The sequence below is a fragment of the Schistocerca serialis genome, chromosome 7, assembly GCF_023864345.2.
Source record: "Schistocerca serialis cubense isolate TAMUIC-IGC-003099 chromosome 7, iqSchSeri2.2, whole genome shotgun sequence".
Classification (NCBI taxonomy): Eukaryota; Metazoa; Arthropoda; class Insecta; order Orthoptera; family Acrididae; genus Schistocerca; species Schistocerca serialis.
In genome coordinates this window covers 436,409,677-436,432,328 of record NC_064644.1, presented here as the reverse complement: position 1 = coordinate 436,432,328, position 22,652 = coordinate 436,409,677, and the positions used below count along the sequence as shown (strand labels likewise).

The 22,652-nt window shown below is 43.1% G+C and overlaps 1 protein-coding gene across 3 annotated transcripts in view; it reads left to right on the top strand.

Moving 5' to 3' along the window:
* The window catches only part of LOC126412753 (uncharacterized), a 1,141,364-nt gene that overhangs the window by 881,457 nt on the left and 237,255 nt on the right, over nt 1-22,652 (top strand). For all 3 annotated transcript variants that reach the window (XM_050082500.1, XM_050082498.1, XM_050082499.1), the window contains exons 4-5: nt 5,913-6,000; nt 19,287-19,372. In XM_050082500.1, the coding sequence (XP_049938457.1) occupies nt 5,913-6,000; nt 19,287-19,372 (174 nt within the window). The remainder of the gene's footprint in view (nt 1-5,912; nt 6,001-19,286; nt 19,373-22,652) is intronic.

Genomic DNA, 22,652 nt, shown 5'->3' with positions numbered 1-22,652 from the left:
GAGCTATAACCATCATACTTCAATAGCGGTAGACCACAAATGACAAATGAATCACACAAGCCAGCCTGTGACAAGCGGTTCTAGGCGCTTCAGTCTGCAACCGCGTGACCGCTACGTTGGCAGGTTCGAATCTTGCCTCGGGCATGGATGTGTGTGATGACCTTAGCTTAGTTAGGTTTAAGTAGGTATAAGTTCTAGGGGACTGATAACCTCAGATGTTATATCCCATAATGCTCAGAGCTATTTGAACCATTTGAATCACACAAAAATTCCTGTGGTGTACATTTTACGTTAAACCAACTGTAATACACAATGCGCTTGGGCGTACAGGTTTGATACTGTTAGTTACGTAAGCGCTTCCACCACGGCAAGGTCATATAAAATTGGATGGGAAAATTCGGTTTTTAATTGCCCTGAGGCCAAAAACCACATAAAAAGCATCAATAAAAATCAAATCGGATTATTAATTTCCGTGTAACTTGCGCAAAACATGTTCAGTATACGAGGTGCATTCAAGTTCTAAGGCCTCCGATTTTTTTTCTCCGGACTGGAAAGAGATAGAAACATGCGCATTGTTTTAAAATAAGGCCGCGTTCATTGTCAATACATCCCAGAGATGGCAGCACCATACGGCAGATGTAATTTTACCCCCAGCGGCGAGAATGAGAACTGTTTTAAATACTTAAAATGGCGACGTTTTCCTTACTTGAACAGCGTGCAATCATTCTTTTTCTGAATTTGCGTGGTGTGAAACCAATTGAAATTCATCGACAGTTGAAGGAGACATGTGGTGATGGAGTTATGGATGTGTCAAAAGTGCATTCGTGGGTGCGACAGTTTAATTAAGGCAGAACATCGTGTGACAACAAACCGAAACAACTTCGGGCTCGCACAAGCCGGTCTGACGACACGATCGAGAAAGTGGAGAGAATTGTTTTGGAGGATCACCGAATGACTGTTGAACAGATGGCCTCCAGATTTGGCATTTCTGTTGGTTCTGTGAACACAATCCTGCATGACGACCTGAAAATGCGAAAAGTGTCCTCCAGGTGGGTGCCACGAATGCTGACGGACGACCACACGGCTGCCCACGTGGCATGTTTCCAAGCAATGTTGACGCGCAACAACAGCACAAATGGGACGTTCTTCTCGTCGGTTGTGACAATGGATCGGACGTGGATGCCATTTTTCAATCCAGAAACAAAGCGCCAGTCAGCTCAATGGAAGCACACAGACTCACCGCCACCAAAAAAATTTCGGGTAGCCGCTAGTGCTGAAAAAATGATGGTCTCCATTTTCTGGGACAGCGAGGGCGTAATCCTTACCCATTGCGTTCCAAAGGGCACTACGGTAAAAGTTGCATCCTACAAAAATGTTTCGAAGAACAAATTCCTTCCTGCACTGCAACAAAAACGTCCGGGAAGGGCTGCGCGTGTGCTGTTCCACCAAGACAACGCACCCGCACATCGAGCTAACGTTACGCAACATTTTCTTTGTGATAACAACTTTGAAGTGATTCCTCATGATCCCTACTCACCTGACCTGGCTCCTAGTGACTTTTAGCTTTTTCCAAGAATGAAAGACAGTCTCCGTGGCCGCACATTCACCAGCCGTGCTGCCATTGCCTCAGCGATTTTCCAGTGGTCAAAACAGACTCCTAAAGAAGCCTTCGCCACTGCCATGGAATCATGGCGTCAGCGTTGTGAAAAATGTGTACGTCTGCAGGGCGATTACGTCGAGAAGTAACGTCAGTTTCATCGATTTCGGGTGAGTAGTTAATTAGAAAAAAAATCGGAGGCCTTAGAACTTGAATGCACCTCGTACTGTCCATCGTTTTCTGCAACAAGTTGAAATCGAAAAACAGCATGTTCTACAACTGACTGAAGTGTTTCCGGCGTCACTTTCAGAATGTGTTGCACAATGCGTGACTTCAATGCAGCTAAGTTTGCAATCGAACACTGAACACAGCTTTCAGGCAGCTTCACAGCCAGAAGTTACACGGATTAAGATCAGGAGGTCGGGACGGTCATGGTGTAGGGAAATGGCAGCTGATAATTCTAGCATTTTCAAATTGACGCATCAGCAGCAGCTTAACTCGATTTGCAACGTGCGGAGATGCGCCATCTTGCATAAAAATGATCCCATCCACACATCCATACCGTTGAAGAGCTGGAATGTCGTGCTTGCGCAGAGGACACTCATACCGCTTATCAGTAACGGTACAGGTAACAGGATCGGAAGCACATGTCTCTTCCAAAAAATATAGCCCTATGATAAATGACGCCGTAAATCCGCACTACACAGTGACCTTTTCCGGATGAAGTTTTAATGGTTGATTTGCGTCTGAATTTTCCGTTGCCCATATTCGACACTTCTGTGTATTGACATATCCTGTCAGATGGAAGTTAGCTTCATCTGTCTACAAAATCTTCCACGGCCAATCATTGTCCACTTCCATGCGAGCAAGAAATTCTAAAGCAAAGGTCTCTCTTATTGGCAGATCCACAGGAAGTAACTTGTGCACATGGGTAATTTTGAACGGGTAGCAAAGAAGTATGTTAAGAAGGAGCTTATACACTGTGCTCACGGATATGTCCAATGTTCGGGTGAATCTCCGTGCACTACACCTTTGGACACCACAACACGTCTCCTCCTGTATTACTGTGGCCACTGCTTCCACTGACGTCGAATCAATTCGTTTCCTCCCTCTACCAGGTTGCACACCAAAGGAAAACGTCCTTTCGAATTTCCGAATCATTTTCTCCAGACCCATGGCAGTCATCGGACCAACGCCTTATTTCAAACCCTTCAGTGTCTGGGACTTCGACAGAGCGACGTGTGCACAGTCATCACTCTTGTAATACAGCTTTACAAGCAGAACGGTATCCTGCATTGAGACAGTCATGCGACCGTCACAGACGCGAAAGGAGGAAAATCTGTGTACGCGGCGTGTTTATACCAACTGCAATGGGTTGCGCGAATGACAGGTATTTTCACTTACGTCTTCTGAACCATACAGCGCCATCTATTTATCAATTTTTTTCTTATGCCTTACGTTTTTCCCCTTCTCCCGATAACATTCGATGCAATTTGACACCATTCTGACCAGTGGTGTTATTTCTACAGCGTTCTGAAAGTTTAATTATAATCACCGCGTATATCGGACGTAATACGTGAACTTCCCTAACACAGACTGAAATTCCCGCTCATTACGTAGGGGTGGAAGGTCACGGATAACAAGCAATTGTAACTGCCATGGGTGAACACCCTGCTTATTAATGACGTATCCTAAGTAACCAAGTTCAGTCTGAAAAAGCAAACACACACATTTCTTTCTGTTACATTTGAGACCAGCTGCAGACACCACTTGAAACAGAGAGCGAAGATTGCTCACGCGGTCTTCCGGAGTGTTACCTGAGACGACAATGTGATCTAAATAATTTGAGCAAAAAGTAAATTTTGCAGTCAGCTGCACCAGAATGTGCTGAAATACAGTGGGTGTACAAGCGCTGCGAAATGGGAGTCTCAAAAAGTTGAAGAGACCCAGATCCAACAGATCTTCCAGATGCAGGAATGGGTAACAGTTGTCTTGAAATAGCCCACAGCCGGATTCTGCCGGACGGCTTCTTTAGAATAATAAGATAGTACACCCACTGGCTGGCAGTAACGAGTGCTTCGAGGCCGCTATCTTGCAAAGCAGTGAGTTCCCGACCCACCTGCACTCTTAAGAGCCTAAGAACAGATCGAGCTCTAACAAATGTGGCTGTGCATTGTCCTTCTTTGCGACAAGGGCAGATGGTTCAAATGGCTCTGAGCACTGTGGGACTTAACATCTGAAGTCATCGGTCCCCTAGACTTAGAACTACTTAAACCTAACTAACCTAAGGACATTACACACATCCATGCTCGAGGCAGGATTCGAACTTGCGACCGTAGCAGCAGCGCAGCTCCGGACTGAATGACAAGGGCAACAAAATTACTGTCTTTGCCTATAGCCTCAGAAAACAAATCCTGAAATTCTGCACATGGATCCCCGAGGATCAAAGTAAGAAGCAGAATGTACGTTATCCTGAATGTTTAACCTAAACTAATCAAAGCCAAAAATATTAGTAATGACTCTGGAGTAAAGCACTGTAAATTTCACTATCTTCATCAAATTTCGGAAAGCTGCATGAAGGCTACAACTGCGTAAGACAGGAATGTCTTGGCTGTTACATGCCGTCTGCATGTGATGTGATGTGCACAACTTAGGTTGGCCAAGCAGTCCGTAAATGCTACGGCTGAGGAAAGTCTGAAGCTCCAATGACAAGTTGCAAACGATCCAGCATTAGTAAGACACGCGAAATGTTTGTTATGTTTACACAGTATTGCAGATGAGTTGGGAGCCTTTCCTGAACGGCTGTTACAGTGTTCGTTTGCACTAATGACGCTGTGGCGTTTTGGAAACACACTGTACACGGTTTGTGATTTCGCTTTGCCTGTAGGAGTGGCATAAGTGGGTGCATTACGCTTCTGTAAGCACACAGACTGCATATGTGCCCCTATGCTCCAAAAAAAGCAAGTCACTTTACGCGAGAGGCAATATCGGTGATCATGTGCCGTATTACAGCGAGGAGAGGACTGCACACCTTGTTTGGGACTTGACAAGTGTTTAGGCGAGCGTTCTGGCAGTGGCCGGCCAGGCCGCTGCCTACAAGCTGACTGCGAGGCCCCTTTGTCTAAGAAATGGGAATGTTCGTCAACGCGTTGTATGTGATGCACTGCGACGTATGTACTGAATTGTGCGAGGTACTCCGTTCAGTCTTCCTCCGCCTCGACAAACTCACGAAATGGGGGCGCATACTTAGGTGGTGGCACTGCCGTTGGGTCCGGCATCTTGTATGAAGTCATCTCCGCCGTTATGAAGCGATTCATCACTTGAAGCAATTGCGCCATTTGTTGACTCTGAAACTGAACGAACTGAGACAGGCCAACTGCAGGCAGCGCAGGAGGTGATTGCGGCGCCGTAGCCATGATTAATTAAGCAATGCACAAAATAAGACAGCTAAGGACAAAGAAAGCAAATGAGGGGTGCAAAAGCAGTAACCACGAAATCTGAAACATAAAAAGCAGAAGCAAGTCAAACACAGGGGACAAAAAGACAAGTAACCGAAAGAAACGACTAAGAAGACGACATAACAGGGAGAAAGCAACTAGAATTGACTGCCATTCATAGCTATGAATATTTCTCACCACCTATGTCGTATATGGCTTCGTACGCAATGGTGAGCAGAGATGGGCTACAGAATGGTGCGGCAATTGTTGTCGTATGAAAACAATACAGAAGAAGAAATGATTACCCAACAAGTTAACATTGTAAACAGGGGATTTACTTAACTTATATTTCTCCAGGTATACTAATTTCCATAACAAATAATACAGCAAGGATTCGAATCTAGCTTGTACAGTGACAATTAGGATGAGTTTCATGTACTAAGAAGAGGTGTTGGTTTCCTAGCGATGAGGCTCAAACTGCAAGTGTGTGGAGCGGCAGCAGAGGGCGCTCACAATCTACAGCTACTGGAGGCATGGCTCAGCAGGTGTGGACCATTGGGTCTGCCAGATCCCGTGCGATTGCTGTCAGCGTCTCACGCAAACTTGCAATTCCGTTGTCGACTTCGCAACACCTGTGGGGTTGTATCGGTATGTGGTAACAAACTCTGTGCCGTGTTTCTGGGAAGAGGGTACATCAGCGCGGTGGAGAGATTGCGGCTCGTTTCTGGGCTAAAACAGTATCTTGTTTCAACTTGTGGTCTTTTATTACATTTTATTAAACTATGAAATAATGTTTACAAAGTGTTTCTGGTAGGACGAATAATCATAACCGCGTAGCTGGTTTTAGACATACTCTGAAAACGCCACTCCTTTTGCAGAACATCTCAATCCTGGTGGTGCTGCTCTATAGCTGGAGGATCGGAGCGAACGCCAACCGACACGCCGCTCTTCAGGACGTCTACTACGGTGAGATTCCTTAATATTGCATTATTGTTCGGCATATGTTACCCATTAGTTTTTCTGCATGTCTATTGACCTTGATAAAATAAGTTCACAACATATGATATCTCTGTACTTGTATGTGGATTGTCATATTTCATTCCATACCAAATTTAGCGGTACAGTCAGATAATCTCGTACAATTTAAATTGGATTCCCCTTGCAAGTCATTGGAATTTAGATGAAATGAATCTAAAATACTACAGTGGCCCTCGGTGCCCTCCAGGTTAAGGGATAAAACTAAGAGGGATATCGGTACCTGGCGAAGACAAGGAGAAAGCGATGCAATCTAACCAACAACTTTTGCTGGGTATAGGGTAGAACTAATTAATGTGGCGTCTAATGAGCTTTGGCATCTGGAACAAAATAAATTGCCTTTGGCAGAGGTGCACGTAACTGCAGCATTATGTCTAAGGACATGCTGTACCATGTGTAGTAAATTATGAACTGCCGGCTGCTGTGGCCGAGCGGTTCTTGGCGCTTCGGTCTGGAACCGCGCTACCGCTTAGGTCGTAGGTTCGAATCCTGCCTCGGCCAAGGATGTGTGTGATGTCCTTAGGTTAGTTAGGTTTAAGTAGTTCTAAGCTCTAGGGGACTGATGACCTCAGACGTTAAGTCCCACAGGGCTCAGAGCCATTTGAACCATTTGAAGTAAATGAACTTTCCGATTTCGTTGAGGTATAAAAATTGTTCAAATGGCTCTGAGCACTATGGGACTTAACTTCTGTGGTCATCTGTCGCCTAGAACGTAGAACTACTTAAACCTAACCAACCTAAGGACATCACACACATCCATGCCCTAGGCAGGATTCGAACCTGCGACCGTAGCGGTCGCGCGGTTCCAGACTGGAGCGCCTAGAACCGCTCGGCCACACCGGCCGGCGTTGAGGTATAGTGGTTCACTTTTGCGACCTCTATCTCTGCATTACAGATTACAATGATCCAGACACCTTAAAAATTTAGTGTTTTTGGAGTACACGGATGACGTGTTGTTTCACCCAAACTAAAAAACGACTTAGGAATTTCCAGCAGATGTTCTCGTGTTCAATAAAAATTTCTGTGCTGAGAGTAGTATTTGTGCCACAGGATGGAGCTGATTGCATAATACAGTTCCATTGACTACACCAGTTATTTTTTCAAATCAAATTTATATTATTTATTTTTCATTTTTGGTTATAAATTGCTTACAGTAAGAGTAGTTTCGAGCTCCCTCGATCATCTTCAGATTTACATAGTTCCGTCAGCAACCCTTCTTCTCTCTGTCGCTACTACACGTGGGAAACTGTTCCGATGTGGAATTGTGACTGAAATTTAAAAATCAACAGAGGTGCTGATTTCTTTCGCGAAGAATATTTTGACTATAGCGGAAATACCTTTCGTCCTCGTGTAATGATAGGACTCACAGAACACCACCACGAAACTTTCCCAGTCATTACACAACATCATCCACGTTTCTTTGTACAAAGTCCGCAGCCATGACTGCACACGCCAGCTTTCGCTATAGCGGGTTGATGTCATTGGCTTCAGTCTGATGGTTGGTTCAATACAGGTCACCACGTTACTCTATCCTGCAAACGCCTCTCCTCCTCAGCATTACCACTGACATCTACGCCCATCTGACCCTCTTTACTAGAGTCAACGCTTCTAACAGATCTGACCGCCCTTCACCACACCTTTTCCTTTATTACTGGATTAACAATTTCTTGATGCCTCATGAGGTGTCCTATCAACTTTGTCGTCCTTTTAGTTAAGAGGTACCATAAGTGTATTTCCTCCACAGTGCAATTCAGTTACTCATCATCAGCTATCAGATGTACTCATACACTGTCCAGTCACATTAATGTAACCACCACTCAAAATCCTGGATAACCACATTTTTCAGCGCATATCACTGTGAGACGTGACGGGGGAGAGTCAGTTTCCTGGATGATACCACCAGGGATGTGAAGCCATGACAACTCAAGTGCCACGGTCAGCTGCGCTAGGTTGAGAAGCCACGGCGCGAACTGCCCGATCAAGATGGTCTCACAGATGCTCGCTTGGGAGTACAATAAATATAACGTGGTGCTCTTCGAACCACGCACGTACCATGCGAGCTGTGTGACATGTTGCATTGTCCTGCTAGTAGATGCCATCGTGCCGAGGAAAAAAAAAAATTGTTTATGGGTAGATGAGGTTCACAAGGACGGATGCATACTTGTGTTGATCCATTGTGCCTTCCTTCATGTCGGTTTATGCAGTGAATGCCACGAAAATATTCCCCACAACACAAAGTTCCCTCCTTCACTATGGACCTTTTGTTTTCAGAAGTTTCACGTTGTACACGTCATCTGCCATCCGTCTGACAGAGCATAAAACGTGATTCATCTGAATCGGCCTACTGTCCCCATTCAGTCCAGTTGTGATACTAGCATGCAGATTTCAGCCTTCGTAGCCGATGAACAGCAATCAGTAAGGATGCAAGGACCTGCTACTTGCTGCAGAGGCCAATATGCAACAACGTTCTCTGAACGTACGTGGAGAAGCCGCTGTTGGTAGCCCGTTAGTACATCTGGGCGGTCGGTAGCCAACAGTTTCACGTATACTCGCCCGTAAACGTCTCTGCAGTCGTCGTTCGCCACTGTCGTGTATGGCGGTTGTTGGACCGCAATCATCTGAGGGATGGTTTTTGATAGTGCCATTTTGTCATGCTCGGGACCACGCGCCACAAGGCACGAGAACGGCTTGAAAACCTAGCCGTTTCGGAAATGCTCCCACCCTTGTCCCTAAAACCGATGATAATGCCCTTTTGTACTTGGATAAATAACTCCGTTTCCGCTTTACGAGAACGACTGCACTGTTTTCTCCATCCTCCCAACACGCTTTATATACCAACCGCGGTCTGTGAGTTACTGCACGCTAACGTCAAACGTAGCGGGTGATCACCTTACTAATGTTAAGCTTTCTTCTGCAACACTCCATTTCTCAACCTTCTATCGTTTTCTCGTCTGAATTGTTTATTGTCCACTTTCCACTTCTGTACATGACTGCGCACCAGATAAATACCTTCAAAAACAGACCTGTGACGTTTAAGTTTTCGTTAGAAGCTGACAAAGTTTTCTTTTTCTGTAATACATTCCTTCTTATTACCACTCCTCAAGTAATATCTTCGCCACTTAGGCTGCGGCCAGTTATTAGTGTCGGACGTCGTAACGTAATATCCTCAGCATTGCCAGGTTGACTGCACTACATTACCCTTATTTTACTATTCATGATATCCGTCTTACAACCCCTTTTAAAGACACTATCAGTTCCGTTCAACTTATCATACAAATCACTTGCCACCTCTCACAGAACAGCAGTCTCACCGAAAAGCTCAGTTTTCCTTATTCTTTTCTCTTCACTTTAATACCATTTCCAAATATCTCGAAGCTCTCTTTTACTGCATCTACAATGCACAGATCGAATAACATCAGGGATAGATAATTGTTCTATCTCGAACTTTCTCATCTGATGCTTTCTTGTCATTTGATCCTTATAACTGCTAACTGATTTCTATAGAAGTTGCAAACAAACCCGCGCGATCCCTACAGTCGCAGGTTCGAATCCTGCCTCGGGCATGGATGTGTGTGATGTCCTTAGGTTAGTTAGCTTTAAGTAGTTCTAAGTTCTAGGGGACTGATGACCTCAGATGTTGTCCCATAGAGCTCAGAGCCATTTGAACCATTTTGTAAACAAGCTTTCGCTCCCTGCTACCTTCAGCATTTCAAAGCGCGCATTTCGCTCATTAAAGCTATACGCTTTCGCTTAATATACCGACCCTGTAAACATAGGTTTGCTTTCTTCAACTCTGTCTTATAAGATAAGCCGTAAGATAAGCAGTTACTGTCTCGCGTGTTTCCACATTTCTCCGCAACCCAACGCATCTTCCCAGTTTTTGGCTCTTATAAGTCTTTTCATTCCTCTTCAATTAACTCATATCAGTATACTGCAACCGTGACTTATTTAACAGGTGGTTCAGTAATACTCGTATTCACACCTGTCAGCTTCTGACTTCCTTGGAATATTATATCTTCTAATAAAGTAGAATTAGGCACAGCAAATACTATTCCATGTTTGCATTAGTCGTACTCGAGGGTACGCGCTCATCTCTCTACTGAATGCTCTTCTTTGCTTTCAGCGTATTTACAGTAGTACGTCCACTACGAAGGTTTTTTTGTCTATGTAATTCCTGTCACCCTGCTCCCGGTTGCACTGCTTTCCCTAAATGCATGTTAAACCCAGTATTGTCTTGCTGGAATCAGTCTTCTTGTTAGAAACAGCGTACTCTTTAATGGTTTCCTATGCCTATTTCAGTGTATAGTTTTTGTTTTGCTGTCGTGTTCACTGAGGAAGTTTTCCCCAAAACAGTGAGTCACATCGAATGCAGCAGCTATACGTGCTCCTGCCTTTCACGAATACACAATCAAAGCGAAAGACGGTGATTTACTTTACTTGTAATTGTGTTAGGCCTTATATCATGGTAGGTTAATACACCGTCAAAGCAAACACAGACGCACTGCCTCTTATAATACTTACAGTATTGAAGGAAGGAAAAGACAATGTCAGTGCGTCAAGTCAGGAAACACACCCCGGATGTGTGTATTGACACAAGGGGTGTCATATTGTCTTATCCAACCACTGTTTGTACATGTTGGATAAAACAGGAATACGAAAATATTTAGATTTGTGTGTGGTAGAATTATGCAAACATACTACGCTAGTACTTGTAAATGACTGGAACATGTTCGTTAATGGGAATTAGTGGAGGTGATATATTGTCCAGTCACGCCACCAACAAACACGTGTCACTGAAAATGAGTAAGCGAAGCAAATTTTAATCTTCGTAGAATCTATAGCCTACAACGTTAAATCTTGTCTGAGATACGAAAATTGCTCTTACAGAACACCTACTACACTATACTATGTGTATTAAAACAGTATTAAAAATATAGGTATGACTGGAACGGCAAGGCAGTCGAAAAATAGGGACCGAATCAAATGAGGCAATGATAGAGTTTCATAGTATCTTTTGTGAAGTACTTCCAAATGTTTCGCTTTCTGCAGATTTCTAAATTATGAAAGAAATAGTCTGGTATACCACTCCGCAAGTACTTCTAACTACAACGTGGGTAGGTTACGCAAAATATACATGACGGTATACAAGAAAAATATTTAGTTCCGAAGAACTGCTGGTTTTTCCTGGAGGAACAAATAAGCAATAACAATTTTTGTCTGGAAACATGATTCAACAAAGTTTCACAGCATAGAAATTATGCCGTCCGAAGCCTGCAAAAGTTTTGGAAATGGTCGCTGTATCAGTCCAATGATATCTAGAAGTAACAATAAAGACTACTACAGGAAAGCGCTTAGCAGTTTTTGAGCGTCTAAATATGGAGATCATTTATAATTTTTATGTGCAATTTCTTATCGGCGACGCGATGCTACATGTCATACTTCTGTACAAAGATAGCTTTTGATTCAAGTCATGTATATCTACAGTTTCAAGTATCTCATAAGTAGGTGGTTCTCGGCTAGGCGGCTGAGTCCATCATTGATATCTGTGTAGTAAGACGCATCCCTGGTGCAAGTTGTTCCTAGGTATTTAGATTCCGGCCAGGATCTGCTCCAGGGATTTGGCAGTCCCCTGCAAAAAGTTTGAGCAATGGCCTATCTCGCGCTTACATTAATCTGAGATTTAACGTTAATCACTTACATATGTTGCCTAGACAAATGTATTCCCGAAATTTCATTACTCTGTATTAGTGTTTTCTTGTGTGCCATTTTTTTCCTTTAGTGTATTTTACAAGTCACCGAGATAGTCGTATCGATCGGCTTTACGCCACACATTGTCTCACAAATGCTGTCGAGGCACTTGTAAGACGAATATAAGATGTTGTAAGTCCTTTGGGTGAAATTAAAACAGGTAACACCGGGTCCACAATCCATTATATTGAGATAGGGAACCGATGATCGGAAATGCATATTTATTGTATTGTGGACATACACAGCGTACACTGCATAACAACAGCGTAGCTCATTGTGATATTTCAAAGTGACGACGGCCTGTCTCAATGCATGTATGACAACGGCGCCTGCAATTCTGCGGCACTCTCTCAAAGGTCCGTGGTGTCTGTTGTACTTTGAGTCAGGCAGCTTGGAACCTGACGAGCTTATCTTCATGCGTCAGATTCTACGGGGTTTTCATAGGCCAACGCCTTGACGTAACCCCAGAGGAAAAAGTGCAGAGGAGTGAGATCCGGCGTTCGCACTGGACATGGGACAGAACCTCCCCTCTCATTCCAATGGTGAAGGATCGTTTTGTTCATGTGCTCGCGAACATTAACGTCGAAGTGGTCTAGTGCAACGTCGGGTTGAAACCACATCCTTCAGCTTACAACAATGGGTGCAGCCTCTCAGAACTATGACAGCACATCTCACAGGCACACCAGTAACGTGGACCAGTCAAACAGGGAGGCAGCAACTGAGGTTCTGTTAGGGGATCTTGTCTAATGCCCACCTATATGTTGATATAAAATAGTTGCTGGTGGCCACCGATATGGGTGGCGTGGGGATTGTCCTCACTCGAGACATGGTTGTGGACAGTGTTTGAAACACCATCACAGGTAACGAAGCTTCATCTGTTAACAATACGAACTAAACAAAATCCAGCATTATAATACTGCGGTAGATGATCCATCGACAAAAGTGAACGTGGGACTTAAAATCTGTTGGTCCCAGTACTTACTTCTTTATGATAGAGGTGTAATACGTATTTCACCAGTGCCCTCCACAATGTAACCTTCGAAGTGTCCTTTTCGCGCAAGTTGATGTGTGCTTTTTGCTTGGTGGTCGGCCACACGATCCAGCAAATGGTTCAAATGGCTCTGAGCCATTCACTGGGAATTCGCCATACCCACACCCTGTCATCTGATCACCACATTTTCTACGATGAATCGTCACCCTACACAATGTTTATCCACTGTTCAATCGTCCAGTGTTTACGCTCCTTACACCAAGCGAGGCGTCGTTTGGCGCTCCGGTCAACAACTCATAACCATAACTTCGTCATGAAGCTCAATGGGGCACGTGCATTAGTTTATTTTGACCATTTCAGGTCAAATATACTAATCTTGAATAATGACCATCTATATTATATGTACCGCATTGCCGGATGTTACAGACTAGATGTAGACTTGTTCATAAGTTCATTCATGACTACTTGTGTGCTAAGTCAATAAGATGTTCATGCGTTGTAACCATAGCAAAGCAAATGCTTCACATTTACACCTCAAAAAAAAATTTTTTTGACCTGGTCATAATAATGACGATGTTGGCTTTATATTATCCTTTCCACTCCTAAGTTCTTTAAGGTGATTACACTTCATGCTTAAGCACAAATGTTTCCTAGACAGGCCACACGTTGTAAGCACCTGATGTCTTCCTCATATCATGACCAACGAATACTTCATAGATGTTAAGACAGTCAATCTAAGTACGTTCTGCACAGGATAACATATACGCCCTTTTCCTCAGCTGTACCTTCCTTCTATTTCACTTTACTAGTAAATTCAAGTTCAGGAGTTAGGTTCGCGTCTTGTCCCAGGAAGTACCGTTCACACAGTTTATGCACAGGCACAAGGTATTGTGTCCGCCTAGGCGGGCCTCATGACGCTACGGTCAATTCCAGTACAGCACTCGTGGCAGCCGCATCGCTGTCGCGAAGTGGGGCCGATGTAGTTTTAGATACGATTTTACAGTCTGACGATAATTTATGGATTTGTAATTTTAGTTTGACGATGTCCGCTATGGACAAACGGTAGTTACTTTTATTCTGAAGAAGGTTGGGTTATCCCGACTGAAACCTAGATAAATATAGGTAATCTGTGCAACTGAGGCTGATGATATTTAATAATAAAATTAATATTTATACAGTTGCTGACAGGGCTCCGAAATGTTGAAAATATAAATAGCGAAAGATCAGTATATGATTTCGGCATATGGAATGAGTATTGGAGACATTCTCCTACCGCTAAGGACTCACCCAGAGAGCCGCAAAGTTCCTTCAAGATGAGACCAAGTGAAAAAAGAAGTGTTGAACCACAAACGCTATGCTTCGAAATCCAGTAAATAAAGAATTTATGTGCAGGTCAAGATACCGTATTAGCATTACCATTTCCTTACATTTAAAACCCACTACCGCCGATTTTTAAATATTGGACATTTGTGTGCAAATAGAAAAAATTTTCCTCCTGTAAAAAAGGGCAGGACTTGGAATACCTAGATAAACTGTCAAAATCTTTGAATGGTTGTATCATCGATTATACGGGTTTTCGAAAATTCCCTTTACAAACTTCTATGACCTGTAAAGGGGAGTGAGTACTTAAAGATTTGAAAAGGAGCCCATGACCGGAAATGTGCCGTTACCGTGCTACAACCGTTTGAAAACAAGCTTGCTAGGTAGGTATACAACAAGTTAGTCATGGTGGGGAAAGGGGTGGTGGGAGGTCACGTCGTATCGTCTAATGCCATCTGATGTCTGTCTTACCTCTCTGACCTGATTCGAGCCTCATTCGCGTGTATGTGAGTGTGTACACGTTTGCAGAATACATCGGCATGATCCTTCTGAATGCCGAAGCTCACGATACTGAAAGAGCTGCTTGTCGCCGTTACCAAGATCGTTCTCCACAAAGTCCGACTACATCGCATACCATTTTCGCCACCACTACGCAACGGTTTCGAGAATGGGTACCTTCACCGTCAGCAGATGACTATGGTGCTCCAAGCAGAAACCGCGCGCCCGATTTGAAAAAGGCCGTACTGCGTCACGTGGAAGAGAAACCATCAACGAGCGCATGAGCGATTTCTCTGTCCACTAATGAGTGGAACTGTGAAACAAATGATGTACTGTGTCACGCATGGCCAATTACTTGTGAAAGTGGTCGCGTTACCAACATGTTTTCAGTTGGTTTTAGTAAGGAAACTAATCAAAATATTGTCTACTCACTCCTCTCTACAAGTCGTAAAGGTTTTCAACGAGAATTTCCGAACCCCCCCCCGTGTATTTGGAAGCATATGAACTTAGAACAAGCTGTCCAGCATAAATTTCGAGCAAGAGCTCCTTCAAGAAAATGTTATAGGAAGCAACGCCCAAAAAATGCAGACTTTCAGGACTGGTAGTTATGTCATTGGTGACTTTTGTTTTATGTTCATTAGTCTGTGGTCGAAGGCGTGTTTCTTGACTCACGTTTTGCCTTCTAATGCTAAAGCCATCATCATAGGTTATAAAAACTCAGATACCAGATGCAGACCTAAATAAGCTGAGGAAGCTGAAATTACACTTTCACTGCTGTGCACGTGCTACAATCTGCAAAAGTCCTCGTTACAACATCTTGAACAATTTATTTAGTATGAATGAAAATTGTGATTTCCACATAGTACTGGTTGATACTTTTTATTTTTCTTAATGTTTCGAGAAATTTTACTACATTTTTGTATTCTTTTACGTTTAGTTCTTGTAATTTTTTCACGGAACAGTGGCTTTACCTTGTTTTAATACAGTTAAAAGCTACAACACAACTTAACACATAGCAGGAATTGGTAATATAAATATCTTTCTGTAAATTATTCTCACTGTGATAATCTTGTTTCATATCATTAAAAATAATTGAAGTGGCTATAGCTACTTTTAGAAAGTTTTCATCTTATCGTAGTACAGAATCATACAGTATCGACACAAGCATTGTCTCTGATGATATCTGGGAACCAATACAGTTACTGCTGGAGAGGCTCCGAACGCCAATGACCCTAACGCGCCACTTCTCGGTTTGCGGCATGTAATGTACCAGTTATAGCCAAGAATTAAAGCACCTGAGTTAGGAGTGGCCTTAGAAAGGAGTCCATGTATATCTAGTTATCTTTTATTTTTTGGAATGTATAGTCAAATGAACTTCTGTAAACAGCGATACTGTCGCTTTACGCGGTCTAAATTATTTATTTATATAGTTGACAATCATCATTTTGTGTTCTCTTAGTTTTCAAGACCGAGAAATCCTGTGCTTAAGTAAATTTAAAATTTTAAATATATCAAATAATGTGTATATTTTGGAGTACCATACGATAATACCATAAAAAACACCGCACAGTATTGTCAAATGTGCATATTGATGAAAGAAAACGATTTTCCTTGCGATTTTGTGAGAATTTATCTTGTAATTTAGGATTTGTAATATACGTATTTTATGATTTTTTAATAAATGAAATATTGATAAATGAATGTCAACAATGAGAGCATGAGTGATGGGGGGCCACTCGAGGAATTATTGTAAAAGTTTAGTACAATATTAACGATGAAGTAAACAATAACTTTGATGTTTTGATTCCATCTCATTATGTAAATTATAGCAGTATTACAGAAGCGCATGGGCAACTGGATGTAAATGACAGATTGAGTGATATTCATTTGCCAGGTAGTGAAGATGAATTTAGTGTTGAGAGTCCCAAATTATTTGATCTAAGGGAAATGCTACGTGCAATAATGCAAATGTCAAAAGGTCTCCCTAGGCACACTGAACAAGATAACAGTGAAACAGAACAAACTATTGAGGAATTGTGTACGTGAATGGAACAAAGAAGTGAAAGTAAAAAGTTTTGGAAGAAATTAGTAAAACCACTAATGATTGAACTGATTACCTGACAGAATCTAACAAGGATTGTAAGACTGAAATAAAAAAAAGGAATTAGACGAAAAAAACTCTGAAATGATGAATATAAATATATGTTGATGGATCTCGATAGGAGAGTAAATACCAAAAACAAAATAAATTAAGCTACTGGAAGTACTGACAGATTATTTACTACCAAAATAAGGTGCATGAATATGATAATGAAAATGGGGAACAGTGAGATGTACAGTTATGAATTAAAATCAAACTTAGAGGACAGTTTATGTGAACACGCGAAAATAAAGATGAAAAAAGGGAAACGGTTTAAAAAAGTATCGAAAAAATAATTGTAAAATGTAGATATTGTAATATTAATGTTCATATATCGGAAGAACGTATTTAACTGGTATACAATTAGTATTGGTAACAGATAAATGTCAAGTACAGGTAACACAGACATGAATTAAGTAAATTAACCATTTTGTGACAATTATGAGAAATATAATGCCGCTTCTCATAACCTAAAACGAAGTAGTAGCCTTGACTTTTGCAGACTAAAGTGGAGCTTTATTGTGCAAATAAAAATACTCATGAAGCAATTAAGGATAAACTATGGCAGATATAGAATACAGGATTATACGGGAAAGTGATGGTAAGGAAACTGCTGAGGAAAAAGTAGAAAATATTTCCCGAAAGAGTTGTTCTTAGGAAGGACTATGTTTACCGCTTTGGAGAAAACGAACCTAGCGCTTTCGGACTGCTACATTACGTCATACCCACAGTAAAATGGAAAGCTGTAGTTTATAACATTAATTATTTTGAAATAAGCGGTTTTTCGAAATGCATCTGCTACATCGTAGACATTAAATACTACTGTATCGAAAAATTTTTATGTGTTTTACATTACAATGGTCTATAAGATGCTTCTTTTAGGAAGTCAGAAGTAACAAAGTAGGGTTAGTCATATAACGTGAACATGTTATTGTGTATGCTCTTCCATTGTCGCGCTTGAATTATCTGTAAGTCTTTTTGTTAGTTCTTAATTCTCTGAAATAAAGTTACATTGTATTGTTCATACAGACTCTAAGATAAAAATAGATACATCACTAAGGGATTATCCGAATGGGAAGGAAATCTCTAGATGTGACTTACATGTAAAAATAAACAAATGATTATACTTTCAGAAAAATTGAACCAAAAGAAGGAGCTCCACAAATTGTACAAGAGTCAACGCCTTAGTCCATCTCTGGCTCTTATGCAAGCAGTTATTCTGCTTGGAATTTATTGACAGAGTTATAGAATGTCGTGTTGAGGAACATCGCGCCAAATTTTATGTAACTGGTACTTTACATCGTAGAAATTCCGGACTGGTTGGAGGGTCTTGCTCATAATGATCCAAACTTTTTCAGTTGGAGAGGTCTCCGGTGTCTTAGCTCGTCAAGAGAGGGTTTCGTAAGAACGAAGACAGGCAGAGCGCACTCTCTCCGTGTGTGGGCGGGCACTATCTCGGCGAAATGTAAACTTAGGGTGGCTTATCATGAAAGGCAGCAAAAAGAGGAAATAGAGTACCGTAAGAGTGCCACGGGTAACAATCAAAAGGGACCAGCTATGATAGGAAATAGCACCGCCCCCCCCCCCCCCCCCGCCCGACAAGTATTCCTGATTGTTGGGCCATATGGCATGTGATAGTCAGGTTGGTATGCCACTGCTCACTAATGGCATATCCAGTGACATCTCCGTTGATCATCGGGGCTCAATTCGAAGCTGAACTCATCACTGAAGACAGTTCTACTCCTGTCGATGAGATTCCTGGAGCCAATGACCTCTGGAGACGCCCTGGACAGTGGTGGGATGCTAACGTGACTGTCCTCAGCTGAGAACGTTTTGGGCATTCTGGGCAGGGCCCTGCACCCACTGGGGATTTGGTCAATCTAACGCTCCAATTTGACCGAATCTGGCACGATATATCTCAGGAGGCCAAACAAGAACTCTGTCAATCGACGCCGACCCGTTAAATTGCTTGCATGAGGACTAGAGATGGACCAACCAGCGACTGACTTTCTGAATTTGTGAATCTCTTTCTCTTGTGGAAATCACCCAGTTTTCCTGAAAGTGTAATCATTTGGCTGTCCGTACATGTACGTCAAAACTACCGATTTCCACGTCATTCAAAAGCTGCAAATGTACTGATGAGAATTTTGAGAACCTTCACGGCGGTTGTTCCGCAAGTTCATGCCATCCTTCATCTGAGTTTGTCCACATCTGTGTGAAATGACACTACTGAGATAGTTTGAAGTGCTAAACAGTGCAGTGATTTTACCAGAGTTATTTCCTGCGCAGCTTCCTAACTAGTTTAATCTAGGTTAGGATCGGTACAGTATTTTCCACAGTGCCATCAACGACGGCCCCCTATAATGGGAGAAGAGCAGCAAAAATAATCGCCCGCTGAAGCTGAACTTTTGTACACGTGTACTTCCAATGTAGCTATAGTTCTTCCATTCCTTTAGCTTCATATCTCTAACGCTACAGATGATTTCGAGATTTGTTCATTTTTCTACGGCACTGTTTCAGGCGTGCAGATCGCCTACCTGACCATAATAGGCACGCAGCTCTTCATGATCGCTCTCAGCATACTGCTCCTCGCCGCCATCTTCAAGGTTAGTTTAACATCTCTCTCATTCTCTGCCTGTTGTGGGAACTATTAGCTGAGAAAATGATCATACAGTACATACCTGTGAGAGCTTCATCATATCAAGTAAATTCAGGTGTTTTATGCTGAGAGAGTAATTCTCTTCTTTATATTTATGGTTGCATAATGAAGGTAGTACTGTAATACTGTAATTTCAGAAGTCTTCTTCAAATGAGACTGCCTTGAACACATTCTGCCACTAAATTTCACGTATTGACACACTTGGCGACCTGCCGTTAAAGGCATCTCTCTGTGTAAACCATCAAAATTGGTAGAGAAGAGAAATTTAATAAAACTAATGGCAATGCGATCAAATGCCACTTGATCTACTGTGCGCAAAGAGTGACACAAGTAGTACTGCGTAAATCAACAAATGTGGCAGGGGATGTGCTTATAACTGGCGAAAAACCTTCAGTGTAGTTTTACGAAGGTTGCCCAGAAAGTAATGCGCCGCATTTTTTTCTTCAACAACTCTTTATTGAAAATAAATTAGACACACGGAAGAATGGCGTTTTATCGCCGTCTCCATCCCGTTCTATGGCCTTCCTCCTTCCAGAAACACGGGCGTGTAGGCCCTGTCGGTACCAATCCTTGTCTTGGTGGCGGAGCCAGTGCTTCCCTGTGTCAGGCACCTCCTCATCGTGATCAAATAATCTTGCACCAAAGCGTTTGTGCTAGCCAATGACAACATCAGCTCGCTGCAACATGTCAGGTGGGACACCCGTGGATAGTCTCCCTGACCGCTGCAAATCGTGGTGCTCCGCCGAACCGTCTTCTGATGACCTCACCCTCTGTGTCTAGCGACTAACTGTACTTCTGTGGACAGCAGATGATGCTCCATATACTTCGCACAAGCGTTTGTGAACAATCCCCACAGTTTCTTTCCATGCAGTGAGAAATTCAATGACGGTAGTTGCTTGTAACGTGCATCACCTACAGACCCCAGGTTGAAACTCTCCTGCAACTGTCGGAAATGACGGACACTTGGCGTGGTCATCAGGAGACTTCAAATAATACATATGTAAAGTTTCACATTCGTAGCGGTTTCTTTTTTTTAGCCTGAGAAAAAAAGTGCGGTGCATTACTTTCTGAGCAACCCTATTTACTATAGTACCTTTTCTTCCTGGATGTAAATAACTTCAGATTTAATGTACAAGAAGCATTAAAATTCAGATCTAGGATAAAGAAAGCACACCGGACGTATTTAACAGGATAAATAGTAAAAACAGTTATTTCAGCAAATGAGTATTTTTTGTGGAGAGTTTGCAATACCAATATATAAAAGTAAAAAAGCAACATAATCAGTCGGCGCAACAAAAGAAAGAACAGCAACTATAAATTAATATGCGCGTTTATCCAAGGACCAGAAACCTGGATAGCAAAGTCCTGTTTGTAATTCCGTTACAATTGCGTTTTATTAAACTGGCGACTAGTTTAGAATTACCGAGTTCATTTTCAAGCCAACACTATTAAAGCTAAAATACATACATGTATAAACACACATAAATATAAAATTTGGAATACAAAGTGCAGTTCTCAAGGTTTCACTAAATGTTCACTGAACTGTAAAATACCTGCACTAACAGTGCTTAGTTAGGCGACAACCAGTCTAGTTCAACCGCACTTCATGAATACATATATACACTCCTGGAAATGGAAAAAGAACACATTGACACCGGTGTGTCAGACCCACCATACTTGCTCCGAACAATGCGAGAGGGCTGTACAAGCAATGATCGCACGCACGGCACAGCGGACACACCAGGAACCGCGGTGTTGGCCGTCGAATGGCGCTAGCTGCGCAGCATTTGTGCACCGACGCCGTCAGTGTCAGCCAGTTTGCCGTGGCATACGGAGCTCCATCGCAGTCTTTAACACTGGTAGCATGCCGCGACAGCGTGGACGTGAACCGTATGTGCAGTTGACGGACTTTGAGCGAGGGCGTATAGTGGGCATGCGGGAGGCCGGGTGGACGTACCGCCGAATTGCTCAACACGTGGGGCGTGAGGTCTCCACAGTACATCGATGTTGTCGCCAGTGGTCGGCGGAAGGTGCACGTGCCCGTCGACCTGGGACCGGACCGCAGCGACGCACGGATGCACGCCAAGACCGTAGGATCCTACGCAGTGCCGTAGGGGACCGCACCGCCACTTCCCAGCAAATTACGGACACTGTTGCTCCTGGGGTATCGGCGAGGACCATTCGCAACCGTCTCCATGAAGCTGGGCTACAGTCCCACACACCGTTAGGCCGTCTTCCGCTCACGCCCCAACATCGTGCAGCCCGCCTCCAGTGGTGTCGCGACAGGCGTGAATGGAGGGACGAATGGAGACGTGTCGTCTTCAGCGATGAGAGTCGCTTCTGCCTTGGTGCCAATGATGGTCGTATGCGTGTTTGGCGCCGTGCAGGTGAGCGCCACAATCAGGACTGCATACGACCGAGGCACACAGGGCCAACACCCGGCATCATGGTGTGGGGAGCGATCTCCTACACTGGCCGTACACCACTGGTGATCATCGAGGGGACACTGAATAGTGCACGGTACATCCAAACCGTCATCGAACCCATCGTTCTACCATTCCTAGACCGGGTAGGGAACTTGCTGTTCCAACAGGACAATGCACGTCCGCATGTATCTCGTGCCACCCAACGTGCTCTAGAAGGTGTAAGTCAACTACCCTGGCCAGCAAGATCTCCGGATCTGTCCCCCATTGAGCATGTTTGGGACTGGATGAAGCTTCGTCTCACGCTGTCTGCACGTCCAGCACGAACGCTGGTCCAACTGAGGCGCCAGGTGGAAATGGCATGGCAAGTCGTTCCACAGGACTACATCCAGCATCTCTACGATCGTCTCCATGGGAGAATAGCAGCCGGCATTGCTGCGAAAGGTGGATATACACTGTACTAATGCCGACATTGTGCATGCTCTGTTGCCTGTGTCTATGTGCCTGTGGTTCTGTCAGTGTGATCATGTGATGTATCTGACCCCAGGAATGTGTCAATAAAGTTTCCCCTTCCAGGGACAATGAATTCACGGTGTTCTTATTTCAATTTCCAGGAGTATATTAAGAAATTGGTCCGACATTTCATATGACTATGTATAATATTTTGTATTACCTGTGTGTGTGAAATGGTTGCCACCTAACCAAGCACTATTAGTGGAGGTATCTTACAGTTCGGCGAATAACTACTGAAATCTTAACAACTGTATTTTGTTTCCCAAAGTTTGTTTTTGTGTGTTCTTATCA